General features: G+C 41.8%; 1 protein-coding gene across 6 annotated transcripts in view; it reads right to left on the reverse strand.

Annotated features, from left to right (window-relative positions):
• The window catches only part of LOC122549029 (potassium/sodium hyperpolarization-activated cyclic nucleotide-gated channel 1-like), a 278,409-nt gene that overhangs the window by 156,807 nt on the left and 98,935 nt on the right, over window positions 1-22,667 (reverse strand). For 5 of the 6 annotated variants that reach the window (XM_043688170.1, XM_043688200.1, XM_043688188.1 and 2 more), the window contains exon 3: window positions 16,691-16,852. The exons of the other annotated variant lie outside the window; for it this stretch is intronic. In XM_043688170.1, the coding sequence (XP_043544105.1) occupies window positions 16,691-16,852 (162 nt within the window). The remainder of the gene's footprint in view (window positions 1-16,690; window positions 16,853-22,667) is intronic. 6 annotated transcript variants of the gene reach the window in all.

The following is a 22,667-nucleotide window of genomic DNA, read 5'->3' on the forward strand; positions in this document are numbered from 1 at the left end:
GTACTATAGTTACCCCAAATGGTCCAGGAGATATCAAAGGATAGAACACGGGTAAAACTGAGAGAACTGTAAAGGTAATAGGAGAATGCTTGTATGGATTTTAACTTCCAGAATCTGTTTCCATGCTATCGAACCAGAACTGCACACAGTGCTCCAAGTGTTGTCTCACTAATGTTTTGTACAGCTCTAACCGAACATCCTTGCTTTTAGACTCAATTCCTTGACTAATTTAGGCGAGAATACCATATGTGTTCATAACCATCTTACTTACAATCATGCTGCCTTCAAAGATCCATGTGCAAGCACACGAAGGTCCCTTGATCTTCTGTATATTCTAGTGTCCTACCGTTAATTAGATATTCTCTTGTCTGGTCAGTCAGAGGGAAATGGGTCTAGGTGAGTTACTCTTCGGAGGGTCAGTGTGGGCTTGTTGGGCTGAAGGGCCTGTTCCACACTGTAGGGAATCTAATCTGAACAAACAATAAGAGTCCCAGAACTGATTGCTGTCATACACCACTGGGCACTGGCCTCCAGTCAAACAAACAGCCTTCAATCACTACCTTTGTGTCCTATTACTAAGCCAGTTTCTGATCCATCTCGCCAAGTTTCCATCAATTCCCTGTGCTTTAACCTTCTCAATCAATCTCCCATGTGGAACCTTGTCAAAAACTTTGCTGAAATCCATATAAACTTCATCAACTGAGCTTCCCTCAATCACACACTCAATCAAATTTTCGTAAAATGTTAACAATTTGTTCAGCACGACTCCCTCTGACAAAGCTATGCTGACTATTCCTAATTAACCCACGCCTTTCTCAGTGAATATTAAAACTTTCCTTCAGAATTTCCTCTCATAGTTTCCCTACTGCTGACGTGAGTTTCACCAGTCTTTAATTTCCTGGTTGATCTCTGTTACACGTCTTGAAAAGTGGAACCACATTAGCTATCCTCCAGTCCTCCGGCACTTCCCCACAGCCAGAGAGGAATTAAAAACTTATGGCAGAGCTCCTGCAATTTCTTGCCTCACCTCTCACAGCAGCCTAGGATGCAATTCAACTAAGCCAGGGGATTCATGTGTTTTTAAACCTGTCAGAGTCTCCAATATCTTCCCATTTTCCCTGTCAAACCATGCAAGTTGTCCATGGTCCCTTTTCCCGAATTCCATACCTACATTCTTCTTTTCCAGAGCGAAGACCTAACAGAAGCATTTGTTTAACAACCTTCCAATATTCTGTGGCTTCACATACAGATTGCCTCCTTGCTCTTAATGTCAGAGAAGTGCAGCAGGTCAGGCAGCATCCACGGAACAGGAGAATCGATGTTTCGGGCATAAGCCCTTCCTCAGGAATGAGGAAAGTGTGTCCAGCAGGCTGAGATAAAAGCTAGGGAGGAGGGACTTGGGGGAGGGGCGTCGGAAATGCGATAGGTGGAAAGAGGTCAAGGTGAGGGTGATAGGTCAGACTGGGGTGGGGGCGGAGAGGTCAGGAAGAAGATTGCAGGTTAGGAAGGCAGTGCTGAGTTCGATAATCTTCTTCCTGACCTCTCCGCCTCCACCCCAGTCTGACCTATCACCCTCACCTTGACCTCTTTCCACCTATCGCATTTCCGACGCCCCTCCCCCAAGTCCCTCCTCCCTACGTTTTATCTTAGCCTGCTGGACACACTTTCCTCATTCCTGAGGAAGGGCTTAAGGCTGAAACGTCGATTCTCCTGTTCCCTGGATGCTGCCTGACCTGCTGCGCTTTTCCAGCAACACATTTTCAGCTCTGATCTCCAGCATCTGCAGACCTCACTTTCTCCTAATGTCAGAGAGTCATACGGATGTACAGCATGAAACAGATCCTTTGGTCTGACTCATCCATGCCAACCAGCTCCCTACTCTTTCCCTGGTTAACCTCTTCCCTTTAATGTATTTGTAAAATATCTTAGATTTCTCCCTAAATCTGCTTGCAAGTCCTTTCTTATGCACCCTTTTTGCTCATCAAATTGCTTTCTTAAGTTCCCTCCAACACTTCCTGTATTTCTCTAGAACTGCAGCTAAATTGCTTCCTATGGACTTGCTAAAAGCATTTCTCTTCTTCCTCATCCAGTCCTGAGTTGTCATAGACATCAGGGTTCCCTGAAATAATTGCTCCTATATTTCCCCCTAAAGGGTATCTGTTGGACCAATACTCTTCCCAACTTGTTTATAGATGCCCTCTATATGACTTTTTTATGACTTGTTTACTGGTCTGCTGTAGACTTACCTGCAAGGAGTTGTTCCCAGTCAATTTTAGCCAGATCCTGCTTTATTTTAATAAAATCTGCCTTCCCCCAATCCAAAGTGACCTTTTACGGGCTCTCTTTCTTCCTGTCCATAACAAATTTGAGACGTACTATGTTGTCATTGCTATCGCTAAAATGTTCTCAGTTGTTACAATGAACATTTGTCTGGCTTTGCTCTCCAGAACCAGATCCAGCACCACACCATCTCTAGTTGGGCCTTCTACACATTGATACAAAAACTCCCCTGGATAAATTTCAAGGAATCCGCCCTCTCTAAACCCTTAACACTATGACTGTCCCAATCTAAGTTGGGAAAGTTGAAATCCCCAGTATAATTACCCAATTATTACTCTTACATACCTCTCTGAACTGTCTACATATTTGCTCCTCTATTTCCTGCTTAATCTTTGGTGGTTTACAATGCACTCCCAGTAAGGTGACAGCCCCCTTAATTCAATCTCATTTGAAGACCCTTCCAAGATATCATCCTTCCTTATTACAGTCATTGACTCCTTAATTAATACTGCTACTCCTTCACCCTTTTTACATCCCCTGTAGGGATTCTACAATTAGTCCTTGAGCTTGAATGCTCTGTGTCAGAAAATATTTTGAAAAATTATTCAGGCATAGAAATTCATTTGTACACACTCATCTTTCAGAACCAAACCAGTATTTAACACGTCAAGTAACAGCTGTGCACGTCCCCCACACTGGAAGATGAGTATGAGTTGGGTTACATTCTCCACCAACTCTTCATGTAGCAGGACAGGAAATGCTGCCATCTGAAAAATCCTGTCAATGGTTAGGAACAAATGAAATAGCAGCAGAGATAAATCATTTGTCCCTTTGAGGTTGCTCTGCCATGCAATAAATTCATGGCCAATATGTTTCTGTTTCACATTTCACATTTCGATCTACCTCCAATAATCTTTGATTCCCCGTGCCTCACAAAAGTCTATCTATCTCAGTCTTAAAGATATTCCATGAACCTCATCTCCATCACTCTGAGGCATAGAGTTCCAAAGTTTCTCAACTCTCTTAGAGAAAAAATGTTATTCTCTTCACTTGGTGAAGGGACTACGCTCTGAAAATTTGTGATTTCAGTTAAACCTATTGGATTATAACCTGGTGTCCTGTGACCTCTGACATTGTCCACCACAGTCCAACACTGGCACCTCCACATGTACTACTTCTAAAGTATGTGCATCCTCCCTTACATAAAGAGCTCAAATCTCTATAAGTATTCGAGATGTGGTCTCAGCAACACCCTGTATAACTGAAGTATACTGTCCTTACTTTAGCATTTATTTCTGTTCACAATAAATGATAGCATTCCATTAACTTTATAGGTTACATGCTGTACCTGCATACTTTTGTGACTCATGCTCCAGAACACCTAAATCTCTCTACACCTCAGAATTCTGCGGTTATTCATCTTTTAATTAATAATTTTTTTTTATCCTTCCTGGCAAAGTAAGAAACTTCATATTTTTTCACAGTGTACTCCATCTGCCAGATTTTTGACCATTCACTCAGACTATCTATGTCTGTTGACAATTTCATTGTGACTTCTTCACAACACACTTTCTGACTGATCTTGGTGTCTTCTTTGTGGCTACTTTTTGACTTATGAAATTCAGCTCTGATTTATGAGAAGTTGCTTTCACTGCTAGAAGTTTCAGTGCAGTCACCAAGAATCTATCTTAGAGATGGCCAGGTCAGGGAATATTAAAGAAGGCAGAGGGATAAGTTAGGAGAGGAGGATAGATCAGCGCCTCCTATATATGTATCCTTTAAAATAGAAAGAGATTCCAATTGCTCAGAAACACCATTGTTTAGACCTTCACTGCCTGTCTTTGGTGTCCGGTTATTAATTCTAGTTCTGTTATGTAGTGTTGCCTCAATGTCTGAGAATTGGGAGATGGAATGCTGTTGAGTTTCCACTGAGAACATTTCAAATTGCTGTGGAAATCAATGCAATTAATTGCAGAGTGGAACATCTTGACATGGAGTGGGATCGTATTGTCCAACTGGTCAAGTGACACCAGAAGCAGCACTGGCAGAATGGGTGATAGGTGAACAGGTATTCTGTTATCCTGAGAGAAATGAGGAGCCTAGTCCCAGGCAGCACAATAGATTGGTGCTGAGATTCCACTAAAACAATTCAGGTACCATTTACATTTACAATCAGGTGTTTAGGCCTTAACTTATTAATTTCAGGGGAAAAAAACAATAAACAACTTTCTAAAGGAATGGATTTCAGGCTAATGGGATTTAAAAGGGAGTGCAGATGAAATTTTGACAGAATGTTTGGAACAAAGAAGCTATTCATTGGTATGGAATTTCATTAAATTTTATTTCCATTAATCCATACAGTCTTCCTAAATGTAACCAAAAGGTTTCATAGTGGGATAGATTTTACATTAATGTTCAAAGGAATAGGATTACTTTGTCAAAAGACTTCCTGTCTCATGCTTTCCAATACAAATGCTCAGTAAAATTGAACAACTATGATATAAACAATTTTCTTCATGACAAGCATGACAAGTTTCATTTATTATTTATCTGTGGAGAATAATTGTGATAAATTAATCATATAAAATACTTGTTAGCATTAAATGAGTACTTTCATCATTTTATTTTATCTCGAATAGTCAGTACTTCGATTTATCAAACTTCAACAGTCAGTTAATACAAGAGGCAAATCCAGAAAGATAGATTATAATCTTAAAATAATACAGGATAGATGCTCTTTTCAACAGCCAAATCCAATCAAATCTCCTTTCTACTTTCTGGTTCTTTCCTCCTATCCTGCAATTCATTTTCTTTCAAGTATTTATCTAATTCCTTTTTTAAAGGTGATTAATGAACCTGTTTCCACCACATTCCCATTGCAAATCCTAACTGCTCATTGCTTGAAAATGCTCTTCCTCATGGCCTTCTGGATCTGTCTCCAGTCATTTTAAATCTCATGATCAACCTTTAGCCACTGGAAATAGTTTATCTTCATTGACTCTATCAGAACCATTCAGGATTTTAAACATCTATACCCTCTTCACCTTCTGTGCTCCAAGGAGAAAATCCTAGTTTCTCTAGTCTATCCACGTAAATGTAATCCATCATCACAGCAACCTTTCCAGTAAATCTCTCTTGCATCTTCACCAAAGTCAATGTGTCCTTCCTGACAGGTAATGCCTAGAATTAGACAGAATGCTACATGGAGTTGTAAAGCATTACAATGTGGGAACAGGCCCTTCAGCCCATCATATCTGCACTGACCATCAAGCACCTATCTACTTTAATCCCAGTTCCACCTGCTGGGGTTGTACTAGTGTTTTATAAAGGTTTATCACAACCTTTCTTTTACAAAGCACAAAGAAAGCAAACACATAGTAACACCGCAGACTGCAAGTTCCCCTCCAAGCCATCATGACTAGGAACCACACAGTCATTCCTTTATTGTTGCCAGGTCACAGTCCAAGAAGGTCCTTCCTGACAGTAGATGATGAGCAGCAATTCAAGAGGGTTCACACCACCTGCTCAAAGACCACTTCGGATAAGCAACAAATGCTGGCCTTGCCAATGACAGGGAGGAGAAAGTGAGGACTGCAGATGCTGGAGATCAGAGCTGAAAAATGTGTTGCTGGAAAAGCACAGCAGGTCAGGCAGCATCCAAAGAGCAGGAGAATCGATGTTTCGGGCATAAGCCCTTCTTCCTGAAGAAGGGCTTATGCCAGAAACGTCGATTCTCCTGCTCCTTAGATGCTGCCTGACCTGCTGTGCTCTTGCCAGTGACACTCATATCTAAGAAAATGATCAAAAATAGTTTGATAAAGTGGCATCCAATTTGTGCATCACAAGCTTCCACAAATTATAAGGTGACAATGGCCAGATAATTTGGTTTTAATTCAGTTAATTGAGGGATCAGTAATACCCAGAGCACCAAAGGTTCTCAAAGACAAAGAGACACAAATCTCCAAATCTCAAAGTGTTACAAATGCGAAGCAGCACTGAAGGACATCACTGAACCCATGTCAGCTCTCTGTAGAACAATCCAGTCAATCCCATTGACTCCAATAGATCCCAATAGCCTTACAAGTTTATTTCATTCAGGTTTCCAACCAATTTCTTTTCAAATCATTCGACATCTCCACATCTATCACTATAAAACTCTTATGTTATATCTAACACTCATCTGTTCATACTGCACCATAGAACACAGCAGATGCCCTCCTTCTTTAAAGACCACAATTTCCCCTCCCACGTGGTTGATGATGCCCTCCAGCTCATCTCATCCACTTCTCACACCTCCTCCCTCGAACCCCACCCTTCCAACCGCAACAAGGACAGAACCCCACCCCCCCACCACCACACCAGAGATATATTTCACTCCCCGCCCCTATCCACTCTCCGTAAAGACCGTCCCCTCTGTGACTACCTGGTCAGGTCCACACTTCCTAACTACCCATTCTCCCCTCCTGGCACCTTCCTTTGCCACCTCAGGGATTGTAAAACCTGCGCCCACACCTCCCCCCTCACCTCTGTCCAAGCCCCCAAAGGAGCCTTGCACATCCATTAAAGTTTCACTTGCACTTCCACACGTGTCATTTATTGTATCCATCGCTCCTTTACACTGGGGAGACTAGACACCTACTCACAGAGCGCGTCAGAGAACATCTCCGGGATACCCGCACCACTGTCCTAATCAACCCCACTGCCCATGGCTGAATATTTCAACTCCCCCTCCCACTCTGCCAAGGATATGCAGGTCTTGGGCCTCCTCCATCACCACTCACTTAACACCTGACGCCTGCAGAAAGAACGCCTCATCTTCGGCCTTGGGACCCTTCAACCCCATGGCATCAATGTGGACTTCACCAGTTTTCTAATTTCCCCTCCCCCTACTTTACCCTAGTTCCAACCTCCAGCTCAGCACCATCCTCATGACCTGTCCCATCTGTCAATCTTCCTTTCCACCTATCTGCTTCACCCTCCTCTGACCTATCACCTTTACCCCCGTCTCCATTCACCTATTGCACTCTCAGCTACTTTCCTCCCCAGCCCCACCTGCCTCCCATTTATCTCTCCACCCCCAAGGCTCCCACCCTCATTCCTGATGAAGGATTTTTGCCTGAACTGTCGATTTTCCTGCTCCTCAGATGCTGCCTGACCTGCTGTGCTTTTCCAGCACCACTCTAAACTTGACTCTGATCTCCAGCATCTGCAGTACTTACTTTCACCTTGTTCATACTGCTTGCTGATCTACATCCTGTTGCAGTCAATTATTGTCATCTTTACTATATGCCATACCTCTAAGTTTGATATTATTGGCAAACTTTAAAATTTAACACTGTATTTAAACAACCAAGTGATTTACATATACACACATATTGGTCCTTCCACTGAACCTCGGGAAACACCAATGATTAACATTCTCCAGTCTGAAAAATAACCATTCTCCAAAACTTCTGGGCCTTATGCCTTTTTTAAAAAACAAATCTAAGCTGGTAAATTACAGGAGCTTCAATTTTGTTAACTAGCATTTTATGTGATTTTTTTTGTCACTTTCTTAAAATCTGCAAGTAATGTTTATTTCATTCTCAAGATCCAAAACATTATGCCAGAAATTGACATCACTGAAATGAAGTGTTGGCACATTACCATTCTGCATTCTACGGAAATGAGTGAGAAGTTGCAGCAGTACTAAAGTGCTAACCATTTTGTTTGTCAATCTGCTGCTTTCACAACTGATTAATGTTAAAATCTGAAAACATTTGCATAATACAAGAATTCAAATTTGTGCTTTTGCAGTCTGCTGTCCACTGGTCTTACTCAAAGTTAACTAGGTCAATTAGCTGTTGAATTTTATTAGTGTTATATTCCCAATTTATTGTATTGCTTACATTGCTCAATTGAAATAAAAACAATTTTCTGAGAGAAAACCAATACTGAATTATTGGGGAGAGGTTGTAAAATTTTCAACAGATTGATTTTCTCAACATTTATTTAGTACTGTGGACAGTTTTGGTCTCCTTACTTGAGAAAGGATGTACTGACACTGGAGGCAGTGCAAAGGAAGTTCACAAGTTCGATTGCAGAATTGAGAGGGTTGTCTTATGAGGAGGTTGAGTAGATTGGGACTATGTACATTAGAACTTAGAAGAATGAGGGGGGATCTTACAGAAACATGTAAAATTATGAAGGGAATAGACAAGATAGAAGCAGGGAGGTTGCTTCCACTGGATGTGGAACTAGAACTAGGGGGCTTAGCCTCAAAATAAGGGGGAGCAGATTTAGGACCCAGTTGAGGATGAAATTCTTCATCCAAAGGGTTGTGAATCAGTGGAATTTCCTGCCCAGTGAGGCTGTTGAAGCTACCTCATTGAGTGTTTTTGAGACAAAGATATAGATATATTTTTGAACAGTAAGGGGATTAATGGTTATGGTGAGTAGGCAGGTAAGTGAAGCTAAGTCCACAAAAAGACCAGCCATGATCTTATTAAATGGTGGAGCAGGCTCAATGGGCCAGATGGCCTACACTTGCTCCTCGTTCTTATGTTTTTTTGTTATTTATCTGACTCCTCAAAAGCAAAAATAGATGACTGCAATCAATCAGGAATATTTTAAATTGGAAAACAAAGATATGTTGGCCATCTAAAATACAAACAGAAAACGCTGAACATTCGTTATAGTTCTGACAGTAACTGTGAGGAAAGGAACATAATTAACACCTCAGGATCTGACAAAAAGTCAGCATTGATGCTGCCTGAAAATGTGTTTCTGGAAAAGCGCAGCAGGTCAGGCAGCATCCAAGGAACAGGAGAATCGACGTTTCGGGCATAAGCCCTTCTTCAGGAATGAGGAAAGTGTGCCAAGCAGGCTAAGATAAAAGGTAGGGAGGAGGGACCTGGGGGAGGGGTGTTGGAAATGCGATAGGTGGAAGGAGGTTAAGGTGAGGGTAATAAGGTGAGGGTGATAGGCCGGAGTGGGGGTGGAGGCGGAGAGGTCATAAAGAAGATTGCAGGTTAGGAAGGTGGTGCTGAGTTCGAGGGTTAGGACTGAGACAAGGTGGGGGGAGCGGAAATCAGGAAACTGGAGAAATCTGAGTTCATCCCTTGTGGTTGGAGGGTTCCTAGGCGGAAGATCTCGGGCGACCGAATCAACACGGACATTTACTATAAACCGACCGACTCCCACAGCTACCTAGTCTACACCTCCTCCCACCCTGCCCCCTGTAAAAATGCCATTCCACATTCCCAATTCCTTCGTCTCCGCCGCATGTGCTCCCAGGAGGACCAGTTCCAATACCGAACAACCCAGATGGCCTTCTTCTTCAAAGACCGCAATTTCCCCCAGACGTGGTCGACGATGCTCTCCACTGCATCTCTTCCACTTCCCGCTCCTCTGCCCTTGAGCCCCGCCCGTCCAATCGCCACCAGGATAGAACCCCACTGGTGAGCTGATAATGTGTTGCTGGAAAAGCGCAGCAGGTCAGGGAGCATCCAAGGACCATGAGAATCGATGTTTTGGGCATGAGCCCTCCTTCAGGAATGTGTCCAGCAGGCTAAGATAAAAGGTAGGGAGGAGGGACTTGGGGGAGGGACGTTGGAAATGCGATAGGTGGAAAGAGGTCAAGGTGAGGCTGATAGGCCGGAGTGGGGGTGGGGGCGGAGAGGTCAGGAAGAAGATTGCAGGTTAAGAAGGCGGTGCTGAGTTTGAGGGATTTGACTGAGACAAGGTGGGGGGAGGGGAAATGAGGAAACTGGAGAAATCTGAGTTCATCCCTTGTGGTTGGAGGGTTCCTAGGCGGAAGATGAGGCGCTCTTCCTCCAGCCGTCGTGTTGCTATGGTCTGGCGATGGAGGAGTCCAAAGACCTGCATGTCCTTGGTGGAGTGGGGGGGGAATTGAAGTGTTGAGCCACGGGGTGGTTGGGTTGGTTGGTCCGGGTGTCCCAGAGGCGGCCTACTTGCGGAATGTTTCAGAGAACACCTCTGGGACACCCGGATCAACCAACCCTACCACCCCATGGCTCAACACTTCAACTCCCCCTCCCACTTCACCAAGGACATGCAGGTCCTTGGACTCCTCCATCGCCAGACCATGGCAACACGACGGTTGGAGGAAGAGTGCCTCATCTTCCGCTCTCTTACATTGATGCTGCCTGACCTTGTCAGTTTAGTTGAACTCTACAACACTATGAATTGGTGGATTGTAACTCAGATTGAGTTTTGGCGGCAAATGGTTTCAGGGAGTTTATCAATTTCTGAGATATCAGTACTAATAGGAAGCGCCTGCAATTCTAATCTCCAGTCTTCATTTTAAATTTCCAGTTAAAAGCCCCCACTTTCATCTTAAATGGAGGGAAAGTGGGTTCAGGTTGTCGGCAGTAATCTGCACCACCCTTTGCATGCAAACTAATCATGGGTGATTAGTTGGAAAACACGGGTGATTTACTGGTGGTGTTTAATAGATGAAAAAAAACTATAGATGATTTGGTAATGGGAAAAAAAATCATTTAGCTGCATGAAAGAGCACTTCTTGATATAATTTAAAAAAGAGAGGCTGTGGGAGGGTATAATTGATTGACCAGACCTTTCCTGGTATTGCACACAAATGGCAGGGAAGGACATTTGGGAAGGTCACAAGAAATTGTTGGGGAAAGATCTGGGCAGGGGAGAGCACGAATCAATTTGAGAAAAACACATCTTTTTGCACAGCGAGTGATTAGGGTCTGGAAGGCATTGCCTACGAATATGGTAGAGACTGGCTCAATTGAAGCATTCAAAAGGTAATTCAACATTTATTTGAAAAGAAACAATGTGCAGGGTTAAGAATGAGAAGGCAAAGGAATAGCACTGAATTGCTCATTCGGAGAACTGCTGCAGACACCACAGGCCAAATAGTCTCGTTGTGCACATTAACAATTCTGTGATTCTGAGAAATTGCTTTGTGGGAGAATTCTGCAAACAGAAGGAGGCTCCCAAGGTTACTAGGACCAGCTGCAAACCTGCTTGAGTTCGGAAAGCAATTGTGGTGTCCTCGTTCAGGTCCCAGTTAAAGTGTAATCAGGGTATTATTGATTTACTGGGACCATGATTGGCATAAAGTTAAGAGGCACTGATTGTGTCAAGTGCCTCATGCTCTTTCTGAATTTTGCAGGTTAAATAAGCAAAAGGCACAAAGGGTTTCATTATGAGAGGGAAAACAATCTGCTTGTCTCTCTGGTTAGAGATGGGAGGGTAAAGTTAAAATCAAAAGAAGGAAAACACAAGATAAAACTATCTCTGATTTGTCAGCTTGCACAGGATTCTAATATCCTTTCCAGGTTGTCATCTCCCTCATCACCACACACCCATTTTGAAAATGGTCCTGCTTGAGTCTCCATTATTTCTGTGTCAGTTTGTAAATTAGATCATTTTGCTGTCAAAGCTCTGATTTATCTTTATTTTTAACAGGCTGGACTTCCAGCCACTTCATGTTTTATAGAAATCAGTGCCCCCCCCCCACTGGAGGTAAACAGTCCATCAATTCCGATATATTTTAGAGTGAGAAAGGAAAGGAAATTAAGTTTTAAAACTGCAAGGTTGTCATACTGCATTATATTACCCAAAACCTTGATAACAGAATGATACTCTTGAGTAGAATTAATTGTGGGGAGACTGTGTAGTATAGCCATAATGTTACTGGACTAGTAACCCAACGGTCTCTGGGGGAAAAAGTTCAAGTACTGCCACAGCACCATGTGGAATATAAATTCAACTTTCTATAAATTTTCTCTTAATAATGGTGATCATGAAGCTACCATTGATTGTTATAAATGCCCAGTTAATTCACTGATGTCATTTAGAGAAGCCAATCTGCCATCCTGAGTTGGTCTGACCTATGTATGACATCAGAATGACAGCAATGTGGATGGCATTTAATTACTGTTTGAAATGACCCAACAAGCCACTCAAGGCAGTGAATGCTGACCTAACCAGTGACATCCACATCCCATGAAAAGACTGCATTAATGCCAGGTCCACATAACCCAGGGGGTCTTCAAGGCAGGTAGATCAGCTGCCACATAGTGAGCCACAAGTCACAATTGCACAGTAGTTGGTTCTGGAGACAGACAGTGGCCGAGAGCCCTCTTTGGAAAGCAGATGTCATTCCAAGCTCTGTTCAGCTGGACGTAGATGCTGAGACCACAAGATAATTGAAAAAAATTTTCACAGCAGCAGCAGATCATGTGAGTCTCTGCCAGCTTAGCTAGACAAACTCTGACTGACTGGAGAGAGAGACTGGAGGAGTTTTACTCCATCATGACTGCTGTGATGTCTCAGGGCTTTATATTAACGTCCATCTTCAGGGAAAGAGTGACCACTGCACACAACATCAGATGGAGCAAGCAACTGGGTGTATTCAGGCCCTGACCAGTAAGGTCAGTCTGCCAGTTTTAATAAGATAGACAAAGGTTCACTTTGGCCATTCAGGACCTTACTGATAGAGAGAAAGGTGCTCTTCAACGCTTGGGTAGCAGGAAATATGGATGGATCATAAAAGGGAAATCAGAGAAAGGGGACATGAAATGGGAATTAAGCTCAAAATGTCTCCATTCATCACTCCAACTTAGCTAACCCCTGTCAGTGTCCCATGCAGACCTGGCAATGATGATTACAGCTACAACACCCTGTCCATAGCACAGCCCACAGTTCCAATCTTTAAGTCATAGTGATGTACAGCATGGAAACAGATCCTTCGGTCCAACCCATCCATGCTGACCAGATATCCCAACCCAATCTAGTCCCACCTGCCAGCACCCTGCCCATATCTCTCCAAACCCTTCCTATTCATATACCCATCCAAATGCCTCTTAATTGTTGCAATTGTACCAGCCTCCACCACTTCCTCTAGCGGCTCATTCTATACACGTTTGAAAAAATTGCCCCTTAGGTCTCTTCTATATCTTTCTCCTCTCACCCTAAACCTATGCCCTCTAGTTCTGGACTCCCCGACCCCAGGGAAAAGACTTTGTCTATTTACCCTATCCATGCCCCTCATAATTTTGTAAACCTCTATAAGGTCACCCCTCAGCCTCCGACGCTCCAGGGAAAACAGCCTCAGCCTGTTCAGCCTCTCCCTGTACCTCAAATCCTCCAATCCTGCCAACATCCTTGTAAATCTTTTCTGAACTCTTTCAAGTTTCACAACATCTTTCCGATAGGAAGGAGACCAGAATTGCACACAATATTCCATCAGTGGCCTAACCAATGTTGTGTACAGCTGCAACATGACCTCCCAACTCCTGTACTCAATACTCTGACCAATAAAGGAAAGCATACCAAACGCCTTCTTCACTATCCTATCTACCTGCGACTCCACTTTCAAGGAGCTATAAACCTGCACTCCAAGGTCTCTTTGTTTGGCAACACTCCTTAGGACCTTACCATTAAGTGTATAAGTCCTGCTAAGATTTGCTTTCCCAAAATGCAGCACCTCACATTTATCTGAATTAAACTCCATCTGCCACTTCTCAGCCCATCGGTCCATCTGGCCAAGATCCTGTTGTAATCTGAGGTAACCCTCTTCGCTGTCCACTACACCTCCAACTTTGTTGTTATCTGCAAACTTACTAACTGTACCTCTTATGCTCATATCCAAATCATTTTGTAAATGACAAAAAGTAGAGGACCCAGCACCGATCCTTGTGGCACTCCACTGGTCACAGGCCTCCAGTCTGAAAAACAACCCTCCACCACCACCCTCTGTATTCTACCTTTGAGCCAGTTCTGTATCCAAATGGCTGGTTCTCCCTGTATTCCATGAGATCTAACCTTGCTAATCAGTCTCCCATGGGAAACCTTGTCGAATGCCTTACTGAAGTTCATATAGATCACATCTACTGCTCTGCCTTCATCAATCCTCTTTGTTATTTCTTCAAAATTCTCAATCAAATTTGTGAGACATGATTTCCCACACACAAAGCCATGTTGACTATCCCTAATCAGTCTTTGCCTTTCCAAATACATGTACATCCTGTCCCTCAGGATTCCCTCCAGCAACTTATCTACCACCGAGGTCAGGCTCACTGGTCTATAGTTCCCTGGCTTGTCCTTACCACCCTTCTTAAACAGTGGCACCACGTTAGCCAACCTCCAGTCTTCTGGCACCTCACCTGTGACTATCGATGATACAAATATCTCAGCAAGTGGCCCAGCAATCACTTCTCTAGCTTCCCACAGAGTTCTAGGGTACACCTGATCAGGTCCTGGGGATTTATCCACTTTTATGCATTTCAAGACATCGAACACTTCCTCCTCTGTAATTTGGACATTTTGCAAGGTGTCACCATATATTTCCCTACAGCCTATATCTTCCATATCCTTTTCCACAGTAAATACTGATGCAAAATACTCATTTAGTACCTCCCCCATTTTCTGCGGCTTCACACAAAGGCCGCCTTGCTGATCTTTGAGGGGGCCCTATTTTCTCCCTAGTTACCCTTTTGTCCTTAACGTATTTGTCAAAACCCTTTGGATTCTCCTTAATTCTATTTGCCAAGGCTATCTCGTCCCCTTTTTGCCCTCCTGATTTCCCTCTTAAGTTTGCTCCTACTGCCTTTATACTCTTCTAAAGATTCATGTGATCTATCCTGTCTATACCTTACATATGCTTCCTTCTTTTTCTTAACCAAACCCTCAATTTCTTTAGTCATCCAGCATTCCCTATACCTACCAGCCTTTCCTTTCACCCTAACAGGAATATACTTTCTCTGGATTCTCATTATCTCATTTCTGAAGGCTTTCCATTTTCCAGCCGTCCCTTTCCTATTTTCCAACCGTCCCTTTACCTGTGAACATCTGCCCCCAATCCAAGGAATACAGACTGAGACAGATAGGGCAGACAAATTGCTCAGCCATTCACTGCTCCATTTGTCTAGCTCACTCTTGAAGAATCATCTTGGAGTGTGAAGGTAACCCCTATCTTCTTTCATCTATTGCAAGTGATCTTCTTAATTTACTTCCCTTGTCTCCTCTCACCTCACCTTCCATAACAATTGCAACAGCTCACCAACACTGAAACCAGCTGACCATCCTCTTTGCCAATTCCCTACCTTCCACTCACCCACCAGGATAAACTTTCCCTAAATCTCCTCTCTGTCCTATCTTCTTTGTTATATCTTTCTCCAACTTTGCTTCTAACTTCTTTCATGCCGTTGTTATGAAGATGTGGGTGTACCTTTAATAGAGTTCAAAGCAGCAGAACTACCGGACACAGCACCAAGTGTTCTCAATAAGACAACAATGTAACAGTGGGTCGAACAACTCGATTAGTTCGTTGTCTGGAGATAAAAACACAAATTCGAATTCGGCCAATCAGTTTAAAATATACCCCGAAAAGATACCAATTTCCAATCAAGTTTGAATTGAGTATGTTGACAATCTTAAAGCCAATGACACCATCCAATGCTCTGGAGTATAAGACTGGGGATAAATTGAACAGTTGAGAGGAGAACTGCCAAGTCCTAGCATGTAACAGACTGCTTGAAAAAAAACTCTCTTAAAAGTACCTTTTCATCAGTAACTGGGGATGCAGAAATTCCTCAAGGAGAAAAGAAGACATGGGAAGGCCCAAAGACACAAACCTACAACTGCCTGGTTTTGGGATAAGAAGAGTTGTTTTGTAAATCTTAGTTGGTAGTTTTATCGGACTAGTATATAGCAAGTGTAGGCAATGTAAAAGCATCATTTTCAGTTCCTTAGGTTCAAGCAAACAGATGGTGAAACCTCCAGTCTATCAACAATCAATAGAAATGCATTTATTATCTTCGAGTATGATTGCTATCACGGACTTCGACCTCAATTTCCATCTTTTTTCCTTCCCTATCAACCCCAAATATATTTGTGAAAAGTGTTAGGTTCCTACTCTTTAAGTCAGATTTCAGTTATAGCAGCTACACCAAAACACCCACACAGCAACTTGTACTTCCTGCTTATCACATTTTATTTTGTAATAAACCTCACACTAACACACCTTAACCTCTTTCGTTTAGTGAATTTTTGTTCTTCCTACCCTTGTCTTTATTCTGTTCCTACTCTTTCCTCCTGATTTTCAATGCATTTTAGCTGCCTGCTGTTGTGTCCTGGTGACCTGCCCGCAATTAAATTCAGTTTAAAACCCATCCTGCACTCAGTAACCTCCACGAGATAATATTAGCCCCAAATCTTGTGCAGATGCAATCTCTCTGTCTTCAACAGTTTTTGTTTCTTCCTCCAGGACTGTTACTGAGTATATATTTATGGTCAGGCCTTGAAATATTGCACAGGATGATCTCAATGCATATATGCACAAACAATAAGTTAAGATAGGCTTGTCTCTTGGCCCAGGATCATTTATCAAGAAAACTTCAGGAATGGACATAAGAAAAATAACAATACTTACAACCATACCATTTAGGGACACCCAACAATCAGGGGGAAAGTCCTGAAGTAATGGAACTAGAAACTGGAGACAACCGTCCCAATGGCATAATAGAAGCATCATTCCAATGAGATTAAATATTCTCACCACTGCACTGGCAAAATCATATGTCATATGAAAAATCTGAAAAGACAACAGGAAAAAAAATCAGCTTTAATATATAGTTTCAATGGTAAATCTTGTCACTGATATTCTTATGAGTATCAAATAAGACATTCTGTGCTTTCAGATTACAGATGTGGTATAGCTATGATTGAACTGATACTGTACCAAATGGTATCACACTGTCAACAATCAGAACTGCAGGTTGGCATTGCAAATGTTGAACCCAAAGGAAAAAGTAGAACAATAATTAATTCAATAAGTCTGTTGAGCAACAATTGCTCAACCTGTGCCCAGTGACCTAGCCTTCATTTTGTAAATAAATTTTACATTTCGGAATACAACAATAATATTCACATTTAGGAATAGAAATTCATCTATCTCCAATTATAATTAACTGCAAATCGTCAATGAGGAATTGTTTATTTAGCCAGCCACATTTTCCGAAACTTCTGAACATGTATTAATAGAAATGAAAACAGGTTCAGTTGTTTTGTGACAATCACACATCATTGTTTTCATTATTGTTCTGTCATAAAAGATCTGATTTTGGTGGAATGACGGTAGAAAATATTAGCTGTAGCCCAGCTCACAATTTCAAAGTCAAAAACAGAAATGAATAATGAACCTTCAAAGTTTTATTGGCCCAAAGGTAATGTTAATAATTAAAATTAGTTGGTGGTTAATATACAGACTATTCAGCAAGAGGCCAGTATCTGAATCACATTATTGTGTTCTGTGGCAGTTGGGTCATCCACCTTTCGGAGGTGTGAGAAGGATGATCTTAAGCTCATCAAATGGATGACTTTGCACAAATGCTTTTCAGTGAATTTACTAAGTTCCACTGTACTCTGTGAGCTTTATGGTACTATAAAGAGAGAATTCTCAAGCGTGAATGAATATCACACAATCAATGCTAAATTTTTATCCGATACTTGACTGACTCAATTTGCTTCATTAACAGTACAAATTTGTTCAATTTTATTGCTACATTTTTAATAGAAATCCTGTCAGGGAAGACAGACATGTAATTCTCAAGCATCAGTCGAGGGAGCCTTGAACATCTGTGGGATGTGGAAAATTTTCAAGTGATCTTGGAGCCGGTGGCAGAAAAGAATGCTAATTTTACTCAGTGAGTTCTGCCGCCAAGTCTATCTCACCGCTAATCAGTGAAATTAAAAGGTCAACACATTGTCTTCTAAATGTTGGATACATTTTTGCATCAGCAAAAACTAACAATTCAACACTAACAACAAAACAGTTAAAGCAGCTAAGGATGTCCGGTCACATCTCTGAGTTGATTCGAAAGTGATTGCCAAGCTGTGAAGACTGGACATTTTCAAGACTTCTGCAAACAGTTGCGAAAGCACCCAATTTATGTGCAGTGTAATTGGTCTTCCAAATCCTGGCTTTGTGGTAAATATTTCAAAACTCATGATCTGCATTTTATGGGCCACTCCACCCATGGCTGAGGCAACAGGCATGTGGGAGCCATACAGTTGGCTACTGAGGCATGAGTCACCATTCCACCACCAACCAATTCCCTTCACTACCCACACTCTAACCATCTCCTCAAGTATTTTGGGCAGTTCAGAAGGTATCAGCTGGGTTACCCACACCCAACTGCCCCCAATCAGTGACCCAACTGAGGCTCACAAGTGGATAATCAATGTTCAATGAAGGGGTTTATCGCACTACCACTTTACTTTAACAGACAGGAGAAGCAGTCTATGCCCAATTGTAGGTTTAACCCTACAGGTTGCGATCCAGTGAATTATAGGTTACCGGGGAGGCCCCCTTCCTGATCGCAATATGTGAATCTGAGGATCTCCCTCCCCACAAGTTTGCCACTCTGTGCCCATCCTCCCTCCTACAATGTACAACATATGTCTTATTTAGCCTACTACCAGGTTGCTGGGACTTCTCAGCCTGGCTTCTGCAAGATCTCAATATCTGGGCAATCACTGAACACCATTTTGCAGGACTACAGCAGAACCAGCAGTGGCCACCGCAATGATTTAACACTATAAATGACTGTAGCAGCCCTTATCTGATAGTCCAGCACAGGGCCATCCTCCTGGCAATCGATGAAAGTCCTGCCTCATATGAATTAAAGGCCTGTCACCCAAAATATTAAAGTTGAGCAAGATAGAAGGCTGAGGCCCTTGCTATCCAAAGGCGATGTTGGGACGCAAAGAGCCTATCCTCAGCATGAATGGACTGCAGCGGTTCAAGAAGGCAGCTCAACATCACCTTCTCAAGGACAACTAGAGATGGACAACAGCTGGCCAGCCAGTGACACTCACGTCCCACGACTAAATTAGAAATAATCCAGCCCTACATTTCAATATCAGAATCCTCCATTGAAGTGCAACAGCATTAGATAATGGGATAATTTTTATTTTTCAATTTAAAGACCATCCCTATTCCCACATCACTTACTACTTGCAATTACTACAAGGTGCTGGGAGGTCAGACACCTTGAAATTACACTGTGCAAAAATTAGCCTATTAAGACAGTTGAAAAAAATGAATTAACTTATCTGCAGAGGTCATACAGCATTTCATAACCGATGAAGTACTTCTGAAATGCAGCACTCACTTTTATTTATGTGAGCAAATACAAGATCCAAAGTTTATCACATCAAATCCCCAGAAACATGAAGTAAGATGAATGGATTATGAATCTGTTTTTAGCAATTCCATTTCATGAAGTAATGGTGGTTAGGAGTACTCCCTGCTGATTACTAAATGACACTGTGGGACCTTTTCTGTCCACTTGAAGAAGGGGAGATGGTTTTAATCAAATTCTATTCCACATACATCACTTCCAACAACATTATTTCCATATGTACTAAACTGAAAGACCAACCACAATTATTTTCTCAAATTCTAAAATGATAGTTAAACCAAACAAATGCCAAATTCAAGATCAAGAATAACCACTGAAGAAAACACACTATTATTACATTCCTGTGTATTGTAATACCACTGTCTACACTTTAACATTAGCCCACTTAAACATGAAAGCCCCTCATATTCATTTCAGCTCAGGAGCATAGGGCAGGATAGTTAATGGTGAATTCTATGTTTCTTTCTAATAACATCTTTTTTATAGAAAACATGTATTATTCAATTATTATTTCACTACCACAGATCTCAAAATGACCCATTCTTTCTCTATTTTCCAATCAATACTAAATGTTCAAGGAGATAAAAGTCAATGATCACGAACAGTAATCAGATGCACCTGTCATGAAAGTTACTCACCCAAATAATTCTTAAACCTCATTCTCGTGTTGCCACTCCCTCACTCAGGGTGCAACATCCAGTAGGTGTATCCTCACTCTCTAAAGATTAGCGCAACAAGCATTTCACTAGCTTCGCACATCAAGATATTTATTTTAGAAACTAATTTCAATATCTCTGAATTTTACTTCCTAGTAGGAAAGTTGGCATCATTTACAAAAAATGAACCAGCGACAAGACATTTATCATTAATAATATCATGTTGTCCACTTCTGTTGTCTTCTTACAAATGACTTTTATCAAAACTGAGTAATAACCACATCATTGGGATCAACTCCCTCCCCTACCATTTGTTAACTGTGTCAGGCTTTCAACCCTGGTTTCTTAATATTCAGGTTTGTCCTGATATGGCCCAATAACAACTTTCTCCATGCGTTTTTATTCTTCTGAATTAATTCTCTTGCTTCTTCAGAATACCCTTCAGAGTTCCTACATTTGTTGCATTGCTCTATTCTATGATGTACTTTGATATCATGATCTCAATATAAATTTCAAGTCAATACACAAATATGACTTCAATCCAACCAAGAGCAAAGAATCATTACTTTTTGCCCTGAAAATGTAAATCCAACAAAAATGGATAATAACATTATCAATTATTACATCAAGTTTAACATTCATTTGACGTCATTTTATTACAATGCAATGTGTTATTGCATTATGCATAACTGAACAAAATTATAATTTCACATTAGATTGATTTCCATTCAATAGTGTAAAATTGTCGTAAACCAAACAGCTAAAGATAACGCGAATCTTTTCATTTTTATCTTAATGATCTTTGACAATCACTCTTGAAAATATTTTTGTCATTTTTGGTCCCATGTTCTCTTATGTTTATACTTTATCATTGAAATCATTGATAACAGAAGCATGACAAGATATATGGCATGAAGGATGGCTTTCAGCTCATCATGATATAAAATTCAAAACTTGTAAAACTGATCATCAGCACTACATCATATCCACAAATCTTTGGTGACATTAATTTACTCCACCATTATTCACCATCATTCAGCTCGAACTCTGAGAATCACAGAATGGTTACATTACAGAAGACATAATTTTGACATGTCCTGTCAATGCTGGATCTGTGCAATAACTACTCAGCTAGTCCCACTCCCCATCTTTTCCTTGTAGCCTTGCAATTACTTTCTCTTCAGATAATTATCCAGTTCAAAACAAAATAGACCAACTTACAGTGCAGGTTACTATGTCAGATCTGATCACCATGACAGAAGCATGGTTACAAGGAGATCAAAGCTGGGAACTAAATATTCAGGGGTATGTGATAATTTGAAAGCATAGACAGGAATGAAAGGACAGTGCCGTCACTTTGCTGGTATACAGGATGTAATAGGTAATAAAAGCAAGAATTTGGTCTTCAATCAGAGATCTAAACTTCATATGAGTGGAGGTAAGAAATAAAAAGGGAAAGAAGACACTGGTAGGAGTCGAGTGTAGACCCCAGCAGTAAGTATATGGCAGAACAGAACATAAATCAGGAATATCAATGAGGTAGTGAAACAAAGGCAGTCCATTAATTATGGATGATTTTAATCTTCATGCAGATTAGGATTGACTGGCAGAGAAAGCCTTGAGGAAGAATTCATATAGTATATTTGAGACAGTTTCCTACAGCAACATGTTGTGGATCCAATCAAGGATCCCAGGCTATTTTGGATCTGCTCTTGTGTCTTGAGGCAGATTTAATAAATGATATCAGAGTAAAAGATCCTCTTGGAAACAGCGTCCAGATGGTCACTTCAGCCAGAACTGGGAGGGTGTAATGAACTGGTCGTGTCATTATTAATTAAGGACTCAGTTCCTGCAGTAAGGAGGGATGACATCTTGGAAACATCTTCAAATGAGGCTTTGTGGTTCCAGCTCAGAATTAAACAGGGGCAGCCACACTGCTAGGACTGTATTATAGGCTCCAATCTCTCAGCAGACAATGGAAGGACAGATAAATAGACCATTTAATGAGGTGTGTAAAAATAATAGTAGGGCAATGTATTAGGGGATTCTGGATCAGTGGTGCTGGAAGAGCACAGCAATTCAGGCAGCATCCGAGGACAGGCAAAATCGACGTTTCGGGCAAAAGCCCTTCATCAGGAATAAAGGCAGAGAGACTGAAGCGTGGAGAGATAAGCTAGAGGAGGGTAGGGGTGGGGAGAGAGTGGCATAGAGTACAATAGGTCAGTGGGGAAGGAGATGAAGGTGATAGGTCAGGGAAGAGAGGGTGGAGTGGATAGGTGGAAAACGAGCTGGGCAGGTCGGACAAGTCCGGACAGGTCAGGGGATCGAGTTTCTGGAGGTTAGAAGCTAGGATGAGGTGGGGGAACGGGAAATGAGGAAACTGTTGAAATCCACACTGATGCCCTGGGGTTGAAGTGTTCCGAGGCGGAAGATAAGGCGTTCTTCCTCCAGGCGTCTGGTGGTGAGGGAGCGGCAGTGGAGGAGGCCCAGGACCTGCAAGTCTGGGAGGAGCGATATCAAGGAGCGAATTTCCCTGCTCTTTCGATGC

Source organism: Chiloscyllium plagiosum, chromosome 1 (assembly GCF_004010195.1).
Source record: "Chiloscyllium plagiosum isolate BGI_BamShark_2017 chromosome 1, ASM401019v2, whole genome shotgun sequence".
NCBI lineage: Eukaryota > Metazoa > Chordata > Chondrichthyes > Orectolobiformes > Hemiscylliidae > Chiloscyllium > Chiloscyllium plagiosum.